Source organism: Hylobates moloch, unplaced genomic scaffold (genome assembly GCF_009828535.3).
Source record: "Hylobates moloch isolate HMO894 unplaced genomic scaffold, HMol_V3 SCAFFOLD_6, whole genome shotgun sequence".
In the NCBI taxonomy this organism is placed as follows: domain Eukaryota; kingdom Metazoa; phylum Chordata; class Mammalia; order Primates; family Hylobatidae; genus Hylobates; species Hylobates moloch.
Window position 1 is genome coordinate 123,360,534 of NW_026652281.1, and position 18,162 is coordinate 123,378,695.

General features: G+C 39.7%; 1 protein-coding gene across 2 annotated transcripts in view; it reads left to right on the forward strand.

The window, feature by feature from the left end:
• The window catches only part of RBM27 (RNA binding motif protein 27), an 88,873-nt gene that overhangs the window by 44,232 nt on the left and 26,479 nt on the right, over nucleotides 1-18,162 (forward strand). The window contains exons 9-14 of one of the 2 annotated variants that reach the window (XM_032158245.2): nucleotides 5,305-5,469; nucleotides 8,551-8,700; nucleotides 12,059-12,203; nucleotides 13,900-14,053; nucleotides 14,669-14,965; nucleotides 16,668-16,808. In XM_032158245.2, the coding sequence (XP_032014136.1) occupies nucleotides 5,305-5,469; nucleotides 8,551-8,700; nucleotides 12,059-12,203; nucleotides 13,900-14,053; nucleotides 14,669-14,965; nucleotides 16,668-16,808 (1,052 nt within the window). The remainder of the gene's footprint in view (nucleotides 1-5,304; nucleotides 5,470-8,550; nucleotides 8,701-12,058; nucleotides 12,204-13,899; nucleotides 14,054-14,668; nucleotides 14,966-16,667; nucleotides 16,809-18,162) is intronic. The other variant, XM_032158246.2, reaches the window with a different exon arrangement.

An 18,162-nucleotide genomic window follows, 5' to 3' on the forward strand; every position in this document is an offset into this window, starting at 1 on the left:
TAAAAGAGAAAACATATTTTTTTTTTTTTTTTTTTTTTTTTTTTGAGACGGAGTCTCTCTCTGTCGCCCAGGCTGGAGTGCAGTGGTGCAATCTCGGCTCACTGCAAGCTCCGCCTCCCGGGTTCACGCCATTCTCCTGCCTCAGCCTCTCCGAGTAGCTGGGACTACAGGTGCCCGCCACCACGCCCGGCTAATTTTTTGTATTTTTAGTAGAGACGGGGTTTCACTGTGGCCTCGATCTCCTGACCTCGTGATCCGCCCGCCTCGGCCTCCCAAAGTGCTGGGATTACAAGCGTGAGCCACCGCGCCCGGCCAAGAGAAAACATATTATGGTAGAAAATTTCAAATACAACATACATAAAAGTAGACTGTATAATGTAGTGAATCTCCATGTATTTATTTCTGGCTTCAACACTTAATCAATGTGGTTAATCTTGCTTCATCCATAACCTACTCCTGACTTGATTATTTTAGTGCTGTGGTTTTTTTTTTTTTTAAAAAACAAGGTCTTGCTCTGTCACCCAGCATTGAGTACAGTGGCACAATCTTGGCTCACTGCAGTCTTGACCTCCTGGGCTCAAGCAGTCCTCCTGTCTCAGCCTCATGAGTAGCTGGGAGCACAGATGCATGCCACCATACCTGGCTAATTTTTAAATTTTTTGTAGAGATGAGGGCTCCCCATGTTGCCCAGGCTGGTCTCAAACTCCTGGGCTCAAGCAATCCTCCAGCCTCAGCCTCCCAAAGTGCTGGGATTACAGATGTGAGCCATCACACCTGGCCTTAGTTTTTATTTTTGTTTTCTCTTTTATGGCTCCTCAAAATTCAGCTTAATGACATGATTGTTCTAGAATAAGTCCCAAACATAATAGCATTTCATCTGTAAAAACTTATATATCTTTAAAGATAAGAATTAAACATACATACACACAAAATCACACATACACACAGTACTATTATCACAGCCAAAATTTGTAACAGTTTACTATTGCTTGTGAAATGTCCAGTTAGTTTTCATATTTCCCAATTGTATCATCAGTGTCCTTTTATACCTGGTTTATTTGACGCTATGTCCAAACAGGGTTATACATTATGTTTAGTTAATATCTTTCTGAAGTCTTTATGGAAATATCCCTTACTTTTTTTTTTTTTTCTGCCTTGGCATTTATTTGTTGAAGAAACAGGTCATTTGTCCTGAAGAATTTTCTCACATTCTAGACTTGGCAGATTGATCTTCTGGTGTCATCTAACACATTCCTCTATCCCCTGTATTCCCTGTAAATTGGAAGTTAGAGCTAGGTATTTGATAAAATTCAATTTTTTTCTTTTTTTGGCAAGAACATTTTGTAGACGGCGTTATGTACTTCCTACACAGTGCATTGTAATGCTCATGATGTCTGGTGGTCTCCTTTCTGTATTATAAATATTGATTAGTGTGTAGAGGTGTTTTCATCCTGATCCATTCATTTTAAAACTTGCTTGATGGTTTCAATAGCCATTTTTGATCATTGCCTGGATTTGCTGTTGTATGTGAAACTCTAAATCTATAGTTTCTTCTACATTTTTATTGCTAGCATTCCATATAGTTGACTATAACAACCATTTGGTTAACCTGAAATGCAGTTTTTTCAGAAGAGACATGATATATGTGTATTTTCTTTCATTTATCAATTTTAAGAACGAGTTGATTCCCTAGTTTTTTCCAAAGGGAACTCGTGTTTTTTTTTAAAGTATCATTATGAACTCATGAATTTGTAACATTTGATATGTTTCACTCCATTATAGTCTTTTTTGATGTTCAGATTGTCTCATCTTTAATCAATAGGAGCCTCTTCATGTTGGCTTCTGATAGTTTTTTTTTTTTTTAATTTTTGACATGCCAGTCTTTGATAACTCTCTTGCTTCTGGAAGGAAAAGGTATACCAAGGTGTACCAGGCTCATCTTACAAATTTTCTGCCCTGACCTAGAATTAGCCCTTTGTCTAAAGAACTCTGTTGCTTTTAGAAGTAGTATTTAGAGACTCAGTAGGAATTGTTTAAGAAAGTCAGGCTACATTTGAATTAATTGCCATCTTTTTGAGGTATTTGTTTTTTATTTTGAGGCAGAGTCTTTCTCTGTCACCCAGGCTGGAGTGCAGTGGCACAATCTCGGCTCATTGCAACCTCTGCCTCCTGGGTTCAAGTGATTCTTGTGCCTCAGCCTCCAGAGTAGCTGGGATTACAGACATGCACCACCACGCCTGGCTAATTTTTGTAATTTTAGTAGAGACGGGGTTTAACCATGTTGCCCAGCCTGGTCTCAAATTCCTGAGCTCAAGGGATCCACCCACCTTGACCTCCTGAAGTGCTGTAATCACAGGTGTGAGCCATTGTGCTCGGCCTTTCTAAAGTATTTGAATTGTATGTTCTTTGTCAGTAGTTTTAAAAATAGACATTGGGCAAAGTAGCCTTTTGGTTTCCAGTTTACTTTGAGACAGCTATTATTAATTAGGTATACTTAATTAGATATACATAGTACATCGAGTGATGTATCATACATTTAAAGTAGTCATATGGACTAAGATTGTACTTCCCATTTTTCTATATATGTGTGTATTTTTATTTTTTAATTAAATTTTTTTCTTTTAAAGACAGCATCTCACCCTGTCACCTAAGCTGGAGTACAGTGGCACAATAGTGGCTGACTGCAGCTTTGGCCTTCTGGCTCAAGTGATCCTCCCACCCTAGTCTTCCAAATAGCTAGGACTACAGCTGTGCGCCACCATGCGTGGCTAATTTTTAAAATATTTAGTAGAGACAGAGTCTCGGTATGTTACTCAGGCTGGTCTCAAACTCCTGAGCTCAAGTAATCCTCACACCTTGGCCTCCCAAATTGTTGGGATTATGGATGTGAGCCACTGCACCTGGCCTCGTTTTTCTCTTTAACATACTACTACATTCTGCTGATAGGTCACTCTTCACAAGTAATTCCCTGCCATTGATTGTGTGCTTACAACTATTTGTTCCCCTTGTTGAGAATATGTTAAATTGTACCGGGCACGGTGGCTCACACCTGTAATTCTGGAAGTTTGGGAGGCCGAGGCGGGTGGATCACCTGAGGTCAGGAGTTTATCAACTTTTAAGTTCCAGGGTACATATGTAGGATGTACAGGTTTGTTACATAGGTAAATGTGTGCCATGGTGGTTTGCTGCACAGATCAACCTACCACCTAGGCATTAAGCCCAACATCCATCAGAAATGTAAATTTTAAAAGGGTTAATGCGAAGTGTACATTTATACAGTATGATTTGTTACTTCCTCTTTTGCTTCTTATATACAAAGAAAAGGGTAGTGAAGTTTAACATCTCTATATTCCCTTTAGGGACTTACTGTGCAACCAGGTGGTTGCTTTGTAGCCTGTCCTATTAAGGTGCATTTAAAATCTTTAGGAATTTTACAGCTTTTAAGTACATTTCACCAGGTATAAAAAAAATTCAAGGCCGGGCGCTGGGTCCGGTGGCACTTTGGGAGGCCAAGACAGGCAGATCACGAGGTCAGGATATTGAGACCATCCTGGCTAACACGGTGAAACCCCGTCTCTACTAAAAATACAAAAAAATTAGCCAGGTATGGTGGTGGGCACCTGTAGTCCCAGCTACTCGGGAGGCTGAGGCAGGAGAATGGTGTGAACCTGGGAGGCGGAGCTTGCGGTGAGTGCCACTGCACTCCAGCCTGGGCGACAAAGCAAGACTCCATCTCAAAAAAAAAAAAAAAAAATCCACTTTATTTTGTCTTGTGTCACATAGTAAAAGTCTGATGTTGGACATATATAATAACTAAATCTTATAAATATGTCTCAAATGGGGTTGTCGGTGAAAAAGATGCTATTAAATGGACACCCAAAGGGATTTTGCTCCTTGATACCTTATCTTTTTCTAATCCTGTCCTTCAGATTTTGGCTTCATTGTGTGTGCATTCTTGCATTAGCCTATATATAAATCCTACATGTGTTGTCTTTCAAAAAGTGCTTCTTTTTTTTTTTGAGACAGAGTCTCGCTCTGTCACCCAGGCTGGGGTGCAGTGGCGCAATCTCGGCTCACTGCAAGCTCCGCCTCCCGGGTTCACGCCATTCTCCTGCCTCAGCCTCTCCAAGTAGCTGGGACTACAGGCGCCCGCCACCACGCCCGGCTAATTTTTTATATTTTTTAGTAGAGACGGGGTTTCACCGTGGTCTCGATCTCCTGACCTCGTGATCCGCCCGCCTCGGCCTCCCAAAGTGCTGGGATTACAAGCGTGAGCCACCGCGCCCGGCCTCAAAAAGTGCTTCTTAATACCCAGGATGATTTAATGTGTCCAGTGCTGTGCTGTCTATCTGTTTTTTTTTTTTTTTTTTTTTTTTGGCCTTTTTTTTGAGACAGAGTCTTACTCTGTCGCCTAGGTTGGAGTACAGTGGCACAATCTTGGCTTACTGCAACCTCCACCTCCCGGGTTCAAGCAGTTCTCCTGCCTCAGCCTCCCTAGTAGCTGGGATTACAGATGCCCACCACCATGCTCAGCTAATTTTTGTATTTTTAGTAGAGACGGTGTTTCACCATCTTGGCCAGGCTGGTCTTGAACTCCTGACCTCGTGATCCACCCACCTCGGCCTCCCAAAGTGCTGGGATTACAGGCATGAGCCACGTGAGCTACCGTGCCTGTCCTGTCCTTTTCCCTTTCTCAATTTTTGTTATCTGTGTGTTCACAGTGATAACAAATTTTCACTATCTTTAATTTTTTTCTTTGGAGCATTTCTTATTCTTTGCGAAGGTATGCATGTAGTGGTTTGTTTGTTCTTAATGCTTTTATCTTTTTTTCTGCCCTTAGATATGGGAGCATATTTGGTGCAAACCTGAAATTATGTGGGTTGGTTGGAGGGGGGTTGTTTTCTTTTTAATGGATATGACAGTTTTCATACCTGCATATCTCATTGGATAGAAAAATTCGGTATAATTAATAGCTCAGGGCTCCTTTGCCTAATAACCTGATATGGCTCACTGTTCAGCTTTAGATAAGATTAGCACGTAGTTTTCTCCACTTAAGATCATAAAAGATGGAGATTATATATACTACCTAATTCTTATTCTTTTCTTTATACCTCGATGGATCCTAACCAGTTGCACGTCTGTTCTTTCTTGAGTTAGAAAGAATCCCAGGAACATCTTTCTGTACTTCTATTCCTGTTGGTTTAATTTCTCTGTTTTTGGCTCAAAGTCTCAGGAAACACATCATCACCTAAGAGAAGCTTGTGACTCTCATTCCCAGCTGCCCTCCTATTCTTTCCTCTATAGGACAGCCCATGTACTCTCGTGAACATGGTGCTGCTGCATCTGAGCGACTTCAGTTGGGGACACCGCCTCCTCTGTTGGCAGCTCGTTTGGTGCCACCTCGAAACCTCATGGGATCCTCCATTGGGTACCATACCTCAGTCTCCAGCCCTACCCCTCTGGTTCCAGGTAAGCTTTGCTACAGATGGCCATCCACCTCACTGATCTTTTTTACCTTAAGCTGGCCAGCCTAAGCGGTGACCTGGCATCCTGATCTGCTGTCACAAAGTCCCATTAAAGCTCGTAGGTAGTTTTATTTTCTGTTCCTTTGCTTCTTTGGTTTGTCTCTAGTGGCTGCTAGATGATTAGCCTCCTGTGTATCTGTCATCTCTGGTGTCCTCTATATTTACTTTCAGTGCTTCGGTAACAAAGTGATGCTAGTTCCTTGAGCTAGTTTCTAATCAGGTAGATAGGAAGATAATATCTACTTGAATGTTTTCTAATTAGTTATACATTGTAATAAACTAGGTTAATTTTTCTTTAAAACAAAACAAAAATAAACATCTGGTTTCTTGTCGATCATGTCCTTTTTCCCCTTATGCCCCTTGTATGGCCCTTTTGCCCCTTGTATGTGTGCGTAATGTAGCGATTCTTAAAAACTCTTTTCTCCTATTGACATACGTATTTTGAAGGATCTGTGGAGTGCTTTGTGGGTGTTTCCTGAGGTGTTTTTAACCATTTCTCACTTTGCCTTTGGATCTTATTCGTCATAATTAACTAAAGGGCTTTTAAGTTAATTGGTGTTCTGTGTATTCCCAGGATTTATAGCACAAGGTCATTTGATTATGTAACTTCTTTAAAACTTTCTGCAGTCTTAACTGTAGGAGATTTTCTGTCAATAGTGCCAAGTGGTAAATGAAAACTTTTTAATCATAAGTTGCTAATCCTTTTTTAAAAAGATAAAGCAGTATGCATTTTGTATGTTATATTGCATGTAATTTTTAGAGTTGGCATAACCAGGGAAGCTGTTACTTTACATATCATTTTCAAACTGTATCATCCTTAAACACATTGCAATTTAATAAGCAACTATGTTAGGTTTACTTTTAAGCTAGACATATCATTACAGTGTGTTTCCATCAGGAGGGAATGCTCACGATTAAACACTGTCTTTAGTTGTCTTAAAGAGACAAAAAAATTATAAAGAGAGGAGTTAAAACAAAAGCTAAAATAATTAAGTATGAAGCCTCCAAAATACTCTTTGGCAGATAACTATAATCATAGTCCTGTAACCATTGAGGCAAAATTATTTGTTTTTATTTATTTATTTATTTTTGAGACGGAGTCTCGCTCTGCTGCCCAGGCTGGAGTGCCTGGAATGCAATGGTATGATCTTGGCTCACCGCAGCCTCCACCTCGAGGGTCCAAGTGATTCTCCTGCCTCAGCCTCCTGAGTAGCTGGGATTACAGGCGTGCATCACCAAGCCCGGCTAATTTTTGTGTTTTTAGTAGACACGAGGTTTCACCATGTTGGTCAGGCTGGTCTCGAACTCCTGACCTCGTGACCTGCCCACCTTGGCCTCCCAAAGTGCTGGAATTACAGGCGTGAGCCACTGCGCCCGGCTCAATTATTTGGTTTTATTAATCATCATCAGGAAACTTTGAGACTGAATGCAAGCCTTAGGAATGAAATAAAAAATCTCTAATAGGAATGTCATTGTGATAATAATTTATTAAAATTTCTGTGCCATCGTTCTCTGAGGAGGACAGTACAGATGCCCCAAATGATTAATTTTCAACATCATTTAACATTTTATTAGAGGGAGACAGTTCTTAATCTAGTGTTGCCTTTTCTGTGTAATTCCATGAGCTGTTTTCAAAACCTGAAAAAAGGGGAAAAATGGGGGTGGGAGGAAGAGAAGGAATGCCAATCAGCAGTTCTAGTTCTTATATTATATATCTCAGAATCACCTGTGCTTTAATGGCATTTTATTATTATTGCCTCATTGTAGCTTGTGGATGTTTTGTGCAAGAAGGAAGTTAGCTTGTGAATCTGAAGTTAGGAGGAGCACAATATTCATGGGAGAAGTTTAATCTAAAAGTATTGGAGGTGAGACATTTTCTGGATTGAGGACTTCTGAATCCTAGTTGTGCTATTTATTGGCCGTTGCCTCAAATGCCTGTAGTGGCCAGGAAGATCCCCTAAATGAGGATAATTTGCTGATCTTGTATTCTGAATCACTTCTATGCTCTAAATCATAGAAGTGACTGACGTGTATGTGCGCGCGTGCACTTTTTTATTTGACATATGGTTTGTGTGTGAAAGCAGCTGTTCTCACTGTAGTTTGAAGAAGTGCACGTGACCAAATGAATACAGTTTCTTTTCACCTTAGTTAAAAAGGTACCTAGAAATTGGAGATATGATAGATAACAGAGGAAACTCAATCCTTCACATACGGTGTTTGTGTATGTGAAAATTTGTATTAACAAATGCGCATTGGGCTGGGCACAGTGACTCACACCTGTAATGCCAGCAGTTTGGGAGAGTGAGGTGGGCAGATGGCCGAAGCCCAGGAGTTCAAGACCAGCCTGGGCAAGATAGCGAGACCCCATCTCCCGTTTTTTAAAATTAGAAAAAAAATGTGCATTGACATTTGGATTAGGTAATTAATATATAGAGTAGAAATGAGTAGGTGAGTGAATCTGAAAATATCAGTATTTAAGAATGGATGCATATATCTATATTCTGTAATGGGAGCATTTTTTTTTTTCGGTTTCAAAAGGTGTGTCTAGATACTGTAATACAAAGAGAAATACAGTCATCCCTTCACCTCAGGTTCTACATCTGCAGATTCAACCAACTACAGATTGAAAATATTCAGGAAAAAAATAAAAATAAAAAAATAGTACAATAATTAAAAGTAATGCAAGTTTTAAAAACAATATCCATAACAGCTATTTACATAGCATTTATATTATGTATTATAATTAACCTAGAGATGTTTTAGAGTATACAAGACGATTTACCTAGGTTATATGCAAATACCACCACCCTATTTTATATAAAAGTCTTGAACATTTGTGCATTTTTATATCTGCGGGAGGGTCCTGGAACCAGTCCCTCACAGATACTGAGGGGTGACTGTAGGTTGATGTATTTATGTTTGTTGGAGAATATGTTTTTTAAGCAGTTGTTTATTTTATAACAATGAGAGATGGTTTAACCTGTCTTTGATTTGTTGTGTGTTTTGTTGCTTTGTTTTCCCTCAGATACATATGAACCAGATGGTTACAACCCAGAAGCTCCTAGTATTACTAGTTCTGGTAGATCTCAGTACAGACAGTTCTTTTCAAGAACACAGACACAGCGCCCCAATCTGATTGGCCTAACATCTGGAGATATGGATGCAAATCCAAGAGGTGAGAATACCTTGAACTTTTTCTGATGCTAAGTGTTATGCAGTAGTTGGATATAGTTATTACATTTGCATTTCTGGCCTAGCTTGAGGAAATTAAGGTCCAAATTACTTATATATCATCTCTTTGGAGGGTGCTATGTATTAATCTCAGATGTTTTTAAATAACTTTATCTCCAAATTTTATTTTAAAGCTATGGTTAGGATATATTTATTTTTAAATACAAATCATACTAACATTATTTAACTGCGTCTTTTGGTAGGACTTTAGGCTGTTTTAGTTTTGTTGCTAGGCACTGTGTTAGATATTGTGTATAGAAAGATGAAATTACTGATCCCCTGCCCTCAAAGAACTGATCATCGAAGGGCCTGCTTTGTATCCTAAGAGCTATGCATCACACTAATTATATTGAGAATCTAAAATGTTACAATACAATTATTTGATAATTTTTAACACTTATAATTACATCTTTAAGTTAGGACCTTTACAAAACTTAGGAATAAACTTTAAAAATGAAACAAAACCAAGATTAAATGCAAACATTTACCTTTAATATGGCTGATAACCTCCTACCTACTCCCCCACTAAAAAGGTTGGTTAATGATGGTTAGTTTGATGAGATTCCAGTTTTTTTTTTAAGTAACTATTATGGATTTCCAATATATAATTTCAGCATGAGTGACTGGCCATGGACTGCACTGACACAACAGTTTTTTGATTAATTTAATCATCTGGTAAACATTTTCCTTTTCTTCCTTTCTTTTCCTTTTCTTCTTCTTCTTTTTTTTTTGAAATGGAGTCTGGCTCTGTTGCCCAGGTTGGAGTGCAGTGGCGTGATCCTGACTCACTGCAACCTCTGCCTCCCAGGTTCAAGGGATTCTTCTGCCTCTGCCTCCTGAGTAGCTGAGATTATAAGCATGTGCTACCATGCCTGGCTAATTTTTGTATTTTTAGTAGAGACAGGGTTTCACCATGTTGGCCAGGCTGGTCTTGAACTCCTGACCTGAGGTTAATCCGCCCACCTTGGCCTCTCAAAGTGCTGGTATTACAGGTGTGAGCCACCATGCCCAGCCTAGCATTTTCCTGTTCTTCCTTTCTATCCTAGCTTTATTAATTCTTTTTTCCTGTCATTAATAACACTATTACCACTATAAGAATAACAGGTTTTGTATGAAGACTACACCAAATGCCTTCTCATATATATATATGTATATAATATATATTATATATAATATATATATTATATATATTATATATTATATATTTTATATATATTTTTTGAGACAGGGTCTCCTTCTGTCACTTATGCTGGAGTGCAGTGACGCGATCTCAGCTCACTGCAACCTCTGCCTCCTGGGTTCAAGTGATTCTCCTACCTCAGCCTCCTGACTAGCTGGGATTACAGGTGTGCGCCACCACAACCCTGCTAATTTTTGTATTTTTAGTAGAGATGAGGCTTCACCATATTGGTCAGGCTTGTCTTGAACTCCTGACCTCATGTGATCCACATCCCACCTCGGCCTCCCAAAGTGCTGGGATTACAGGCATGAGCCACTGCACCCAGCCTCATACATATTATTGTCTGTCATATTTCTATTTTTATTCTCCTTTTACAAGTAAAAACACTGAGGCTTAGAGAGGTTTAAAGAACTTGCCCAAGGTCACACAGCTGTTAAGTGGCAGAACTAGAATTCAGAGGAGAAGTCATGTTGTGTATACAACAGGATTTCTTTGTTGTCTTTGGCAAGTCACTTAACCTTTAGTTATATCTCCTTCCTTTAATATGACACACTTCATTAAATTAAAAAAAAAAAGCATTAGGCGATGTTAGCTGGTAATGATAAAAACTATTTAAGGAGAACATAATGGCATCTCAAATTCTAGAATGCTTTCTATCATCACAGTTGCTATCTTCTTCATTAGCCTTCTGAAAACACAAGTCCTGCAAGAGCAAGGATCATGTCTATTTTATTCACCAATGTATACCCAAGGCCTGCTATAGTTGCTGAGCTGTAAAATAGCTAAACGTTAAGTGAATGAATCTTTACATCATAGTTTCCCTGACAAAGATGAAATCAAATGTACCAACTCCTAACCATATACCTACCCCAGCATTCAGCTCTGGGTTATTCTTTGCTTGGTGGAGTTGCTAAAGTTAAGAGAAATACCCAAGATTTAATAGGCATAGTTTTGTGTTGTTAATTTCTGTTTTGTTCAGTACACATCTTCCTACCCACAGGTTATTTATTTTAAGGACAGATTCTTAGAGTATTTCTGCCAATTTATAGTATTGGCTTTGGATTTTCTTCCCAACTTTAAACTTATGGAAAATCAAAAGAAACACAGTGAACATCTGAATGCCTTCATTTAGATTTACCAGTAATATTTTATTACCTTTGGGCATGAATGCTCTCTTGTGTACTCTCTCTTCTCTTTCTTCTCTCCGCTCACATTTTTTTTGTTGAATCTCTTGAAAGTAAGTGGTAGACATTGTGAAACTTTAAGTCCATTACCTTATATCTAAGAATAAGACAGTCCTATATCAGCACAGTATTATTGCCACACATAAAACCATAATTCCATAATAACATGTAATCCTTATGATTTGGCGAACTTCTTGTTGAATCACACCAGGAGGCAAATAATGTCCATTAATGGACTAAGTTTGATTGCTTGTATAAGGTGATCATTGTTAGAGCTCTCCATTGCTCTTGTTTTTTTTTTTTTTTTTTTTTTTTTTCTTTATGAGACCGAGTTTCACTCTTGTTACCCAGGCTAGAGTGCAATGGCACAATCTCGGCTCACTGCAACCTCCGTCTCCTGGGTTCAAGCGATTGTCCTACCTCAGCCTCCCGAGTAGCTGGGATTACAGGCGTGCACCACCATGTCTGGCTAATTTTTTTGTATTTCTAGTAGAGATGGGGTTTCCCCATGTTGGTCAGGTTGGTCTTGAACTCCCGACCTCAGGTGATCCGCCCGCCTCTGCCTCCCAAAGTGCTGGAATTACAGGCGTGAGCCACTGCGCCTGGCCCAGAGCTCTCCATTGTAAATGTAATTTTTGGAGTGGTACTTTGGCACCATAAATATCTTGTTTTCCAACAACCTTTCACCAATATTTTTTTCATCTATTGATCATCCATGCCTGAGTCAATTATTACATCGAGGTTAACTTTGAGTTTTGAAACATGGATTTCTATTTTTTATAGAAAAAGGCATTTGTAACTTTTTCTTCTGTTAGGCATTTCTGAAAGAGAAATGATAGTAGTTGAGCTATTGATAGTGCTTTTTAGCTTTTAGACTAAATACATTAATCATTGAGACTCCTGAAAAACTCAATAATTTCAATTTTTGTTTCCAACAGCTGCTAACATCGTGATCCAGACTGAACCACCAGTTCCTGTTTCGATTAATAGCAACATAACCAGAGTAGTTCTTGAACCAGATAGTCGAAAAAGAGCTATGAGTGGTTTGGAAGGGCCACTCACAAAGAAACCTTGGCTGGGAAAGTAAGATAATTTGCTAATTAGTAGCATCTAATTGTTATTGTCGTTTGCATTGGTAAATTCATAAAAATAAGATTTGTCATTAATTAATATTTTCAAACTAGGTACCTTGAAGTTAGGGTTCCAGGAGACATCTTTAGAATGTTGTAAAAATTAAAAAGTTAACAATATTTATAATGGTTTTTTTTTTTTAAAAGACGTAGTCACCCAGGCTGGAGTGCAATGGCATAATCTCAGCTCACCTCAACCTCTGCCCCCGGGGTTGAGGTGATTCTCTTGTCCCAGCCTCCTGAGTAGTTGGGATTACAAGTGCCAGCCACCATGCCCACCTAATTTTTTTGTATTTTTAGTGGAGATGGGGTTTTACCTTGTTAGTCAGGCTGGTCTCAAACTCCTGACCTCAGGTGATCCACCCATCTTGGCCTCCCAAGGTGCTGGGATTACAGGTGTGAGCCACCACACCCAGCCCATAATAGGTATTTCTAATTTGTACCTACCTATTTCTACGCCTAACCCAATATTAAAAATTACTGAGACACTGGCAATGTATAGAAAAGAAGAAAAAAAATGAAATCAACGGTGAAAAAAAAAGCTTAGTACCTTTGCAGAAGTTGAAAATATGCCATTAAAGATGATCTAGCTGGGCACAGTGGCTCATACCTGTAATCCCAGCACTTTGGGAGGCCAAGGCAGGAGAATTGCTTGAACCCAGGAGGCGGAGGTTGCAGTAAGCTGAGATTGCACCATTGCACTCCAGTCTGGGTAAAAAGAACAAAACTGTGTCTCAAAAAAAAAAAAAAAAAAAAAGATGATGTTCTAGCCTTCTTTTAATGATGTTAGAGTCTTTGATAATTGTGGCAGCTCTTTATGGTAGATCTATTTAGCATATGATTTTAAGTGTTAGTTGGGCCTTTTCTTTTTGTAATCTATTGCTGTTCACCTTTTCTATTCTCATGTAATAAGAATAATGTCGGCCGGGCGTAGTGGCTCACACCTGTAATCCCAGCACTTTGGGAGGCCGAGGCGGGTAAATCACTGATGTCGGGAGTTCGAGACCAGCCTGGCCAACATGGTGAAACCCTGTCTGTACTAAGAATACAAAAATTAGTTGTGCGTGGTGGCATGCGCCTGTAATCCCAGATACTCAGGAAGCTGAGGCAGGAGACTCACTTGAACTCGGGAGGTGGAGGTTGCAGTGGGCTGAGATCGTGCCACGGCACTCCAGCCTGGGCGATGGAGTGAGACTCTGTCTACAAAAAACAAAAGAATAATGTGAAAATTGCTTAGTAATTTCTGAAGAATGTTAAGGGCTCACAAAAGGCACTTTAAACAAATTAATCAATCAATTAATTTATTATATAGAGATGTGGTCTGACTATGTTCCCCAGACTGGTCTGGAACCCCTGGGCTCAAGCAGTCCTCCTGCTTTGGCCTCTCAGAGTGCTGGCGTTACAGGCATGAGCCACTTTGCCCAGCCTGTAACCTGTTTCTTGATGCTTATATATTTTCTGTGGTTGGAATTTTGAATATAATGTTTTATAGGATTTTGAAGAAGTTTTCTGGGATTATAGGTGTGGGCCACTATGCCCAGCCACAAAAGGCACTTAAAAAAATTATAAACCTAAATTCTTTGTGGTTATATCTCTTGGCTAGGCATGAAGTAGGAGAATTAACCAAGATGTATTAATCTTCCTTTTAGGCAAGGAAATAACAATCAAAATAAACCAGGGTTCTTACGAAAGAATCAGTATACAAACACCAAATTAGAAGTCAAGAAAATCCCTCAGGAATTGAACAACATTACCAAGCTCAATGAACACTTCAGCAAATTTGGAACTATTGTTAATATCCAGGTAAATGTGGCTATGTCAGTGACAGAATCCAGGCATTTTATGGGTCTTGGGAATATTTCTATCAGCTCACCTTGTTTAAATGAGTCAGTGGTTATTCTGATCATCTCTGCTAAGTGCTGTAAATGCCACCATATATCTGTATGCCCACTTTTATGATGGACTTGTTAAACCACGTTTGTTCTTGTGAATTCATTTGGTTCTTTTCTGCAATCTCTTCCTGAAAGAGAATGGGTAGCCTCAGAGTTTTGGAGACTGGGAAGTCCAAGATCAAGGTGCTAGATGATTCATTTCCTAGGGAGTGCTGTCTTCCTGGCTTGCAGATAGATGGTTGGCTTCTTGCATTCTCACATGGCAGACAGAGAAAGAGAAAGAGGGGATTGGGGCAGATCTCTTTCTCTTCTTTTAAGGCCACCGATACTATTCATTAGGACGCACCTTTGTGACCTCATTTAACCTTAATTACATCCTAAAAGCTCTATCTCTAAAACAGTAATGTTGGAGTTTAGGGCTTTAACATGTGTATTTTGGGGAAAACATTCATTACATAGCAGTGGGTCATAATTTATTTAACTATTTTCTGGTTTTGGGAATTTATATTGTTTTATTTTCTTCAAGGTTGCTTTTAAGGGTGATCCAGAAGCAGCCCTAATCCAGTATCTTACCAATGAGGAGGCCAGGAAAGCCATTTCTAGCACAGAAGCAGTTCTAAACAACCGATTCATTCGAGTCTTGTGGCATAGGGAAAATAATGAGCAACCAACACTGCAGTCCTCAGCACAGCTGCTCCTGCAACAACAGCAAACACTTAGTCACCTCTCACAGCAGCACCATCACCTGCCACAGCATCTTCATCAGCAGCAGGTGCTAGTGGCCCAGTCTGCTCCTTCAACAGTGCACGGAGGTATCCAGAAGGTAATCTGGTTCACTGGGAATTAAAGGCCTTTTAGTTACAGCCTCTAGATCAGTATTTTTTAATTCCTGGTCCTTCTGTCTTCTACATAAGAGCTACTCTTAATTTGAACTGCAGACTAGTAGCATCTGATCTCCTGGAATCTTATTAGAAATGCAGATTCTTGGGGGAAAAATTGCAGATTCTTGAGCCATACTCCATCCTACTGAATCGGAATCCCTATGGGTGGGGCCTAAGGATTTGTGTTTTAACAAGCTCTCCAGGTGATTCTTACATACCTTAAAGTTTGAGACCTGCTATTTTACATCAGAATCACTTACCTGGATGCAAATTCCTGGACTTCACCTTCTCAAACCTCTGTAGAGTCAGTCTCTAAGTATGGGGCCTATAAATATACATGTTTAACAAGTACTCTTAAGTTATTGTTATGCACACTAAAGTATAATAACCATCTACCACAGAGCAACTTTGACTGTAGAGCTATTTCTTTATTTTGTATTAGAATCAGTCTTTTTTGTGTCTACCCATTTGCCCTCCTTTTTCCCATTTAAAAAAGTTATATGTTCCTTCTAAAAATGGGAATAGAAGCTCCAAGAGAATTGGAATTTTGCCTGTTGTGACACTAGTGCCTAAAACAATGTCTGGTACATACTGCTCAAAACATATTTGATTGAGTAGATGAAGGAAGGAAAAAACAAAACAACAAACTACCACACATCAGAGCCATTCAGAGATTGACCTAGATAATCTCATGCTTAGATTAAATGCAGTCAGATTTTTAAAAAGTATTCCTTACAGTACATGGTGTCAACTCCATTTATCGTCCTGCTCATTTGCATCTAAATTCTCTATCGGTTATGTTTGTATCCCACTTCATGTAAGGGCCCAAAGGTGAATGCTTCCCCTAGATGTTGGATGAATAGTGTAGAAAAGAGTTCATACTATCAGATACTTCATGGTGATCATTAGACATGTTCTGTTAGTACAGCCCAAGATTGCGTTATGTTTTTGAGGTGATCATTTCACAGTTATTCATATTAAGCCACTGTCAGTTAAGACCCCCTAATTCTTTTCTTCTTCTTTTTCCTTTTTTCTTTCTTTTTTTTTTTTTTTTTTTTGAGACAGTCTCACTTTGTCATCATTCAGGCTAGAGTGCAGTGGTGCAGTCTTGGTTCACTGCAACCTCTGCCTCCTGGGTTCAAGCTATTCTCCTGCCTCAGCCTCCTGAGTAGCTGTGACTACAGGTGCATGCCACCATGCCTGCCCAATTTTTGTATTTTTAGTAGAGACGGGGTTTCACCAGTTGGCCAGGCTGGTCTTGAACTCCTGACCGTGGGTGATCCACCCACCTTGGCCTCCCAAAGTGCTGGGATTATACGTGTGAGACACTGTGCCCAGCCAAGACCCTCTAATTCTTTCAGAACATTGCATACTAGAGGAAACATTAAAAAATAATTAACAGTTTTTTTGTGTGTAGGCGCATGCATTTTGTTGTGATATGTTTTAGACATCCCAAAAAGTATGAATAATCTATCATTTGTATATTCATCAGTGCCCTTAAAAAATAAAACCTTACAGATAATTGAAGCACCTTCCCGTTCCCATTTTCTTGTCTTCTTCCCTGGAATAATCATCTTAAATTTATACCATTCCTAGGCATGTTTTTAAACTTCTGCCACATAAGTGTTTATTTTGTATATGCAGATGATTAACAAACCACAGACATCAGGTGCATATGTTCTCAACAAAGTTCCTGTTAAACATCGTCTTGGACATGCAGGTGGTAACCAGACTGATGCATCACATTTGTTGAATCAGTCTGGTGGTGCTGGAGAAGATTGCCAGGTATGCATTTTTGGGAGCTTCAAATATATTTAGAATCATTCAGTGAATTAGAATAAATCAGTTATCATTCAGACAGTCAAGACAGTTGTGACAGTTCACCTAAGTGTGGCAGGTATACCTCTCTAGTTTCCATGTTTCAGTCAGAAATTTGCTAGTGAAATTTTTTTCCTATTCAAAGTTAAGTAGGAGGCTGGGCGTGGTGGCTCACACCTATAATCCCAGCACTTTGGGTAGCCTAGGTGAGTGGATCACCTGAGGTCAGGAGTTCGAGACCAGCCTGGCCAAAATGGCGAAACCCCATCTCTACTAAAAATACAAAAAAAATTAGCTGGGCATGGTGGCAGACACCTGTAATCCCAGCTATCCGGGAGGCTGAGGCACGAGAATCACTTGAACCCAGAAGGTGGAGGTTGCAGTGAGCCAAGGTCGCACCATTGCACTCCAGCCTGGGCGACAGAGCAAGACTCTGTCTCAAAAAAAAAAAAAAAACCAAAAACAAAACAAAAAACAAACAAACAAACAAAAAACACCAAAAACAAAGTTAAGTAGGAATTTGAGAATTTTAGATATTTATTTATTTATTTAATTTTTTTTGAGACAGAGTTTTGCTCTTGTTGCCCAGGCTGGAGTGCAATGGCACAATCTTGGCTCACCGCAACCTCCATCTCCTGGGTTCAAGTGATTCTCCTGCCTCAGCCTCCTGAGTAGCTGAGATTACAGGCGTGCGCCACCATGCCCAGCTGATTTTGTATTTTTAGTAGAGATGGGGTTTCTCCATGTTGGTCAGGCTGGTCTGGAACTCCCGACCTTAGTTGATCCACCCCAAAGTGCTGGGACTACAGGCGTGAGCCACTGCGCCTGGCTGAATTTTAGATATTTATTAATAGATAAGTGTCTTCATTAATTTCTTTAATTTCATCTTTAAGAATTTAATGAAGCCACCGGGTGCGGTGGCTCACGCTTGTAATCCCAGCACTTTGGGAGGCCGAGACGGGCGGATCACGAGGTCAGGAGATCGAGACCACGGTGAAACCCCGTCTCTACTAAAAATACAAAAAAAAAATTAGCCGGGCGTGGTGGCGGGCGCCTGTAGTCCCAGCTACTCGGAGAGGCTGAGGCAGGCGAATGGCGTGAACCCAGGAGGCGGAGCTTGCAGTGAGCCGAGATTGCGCCACTGCACTCCAGCCTGGGCGACAGAGCGAGACTCTGTCTCAAAAAAAAAAAAAAAAAGAATTTAGTGAAAGGTATTCTGTCATAGTAAAAAAACAAACTTTGAAATATGTTTTAAGTAATTTATTTTTAGTAATATGTCTATACTATAACTCTTGAGCATGGTGATTATTACCGAGAGAGC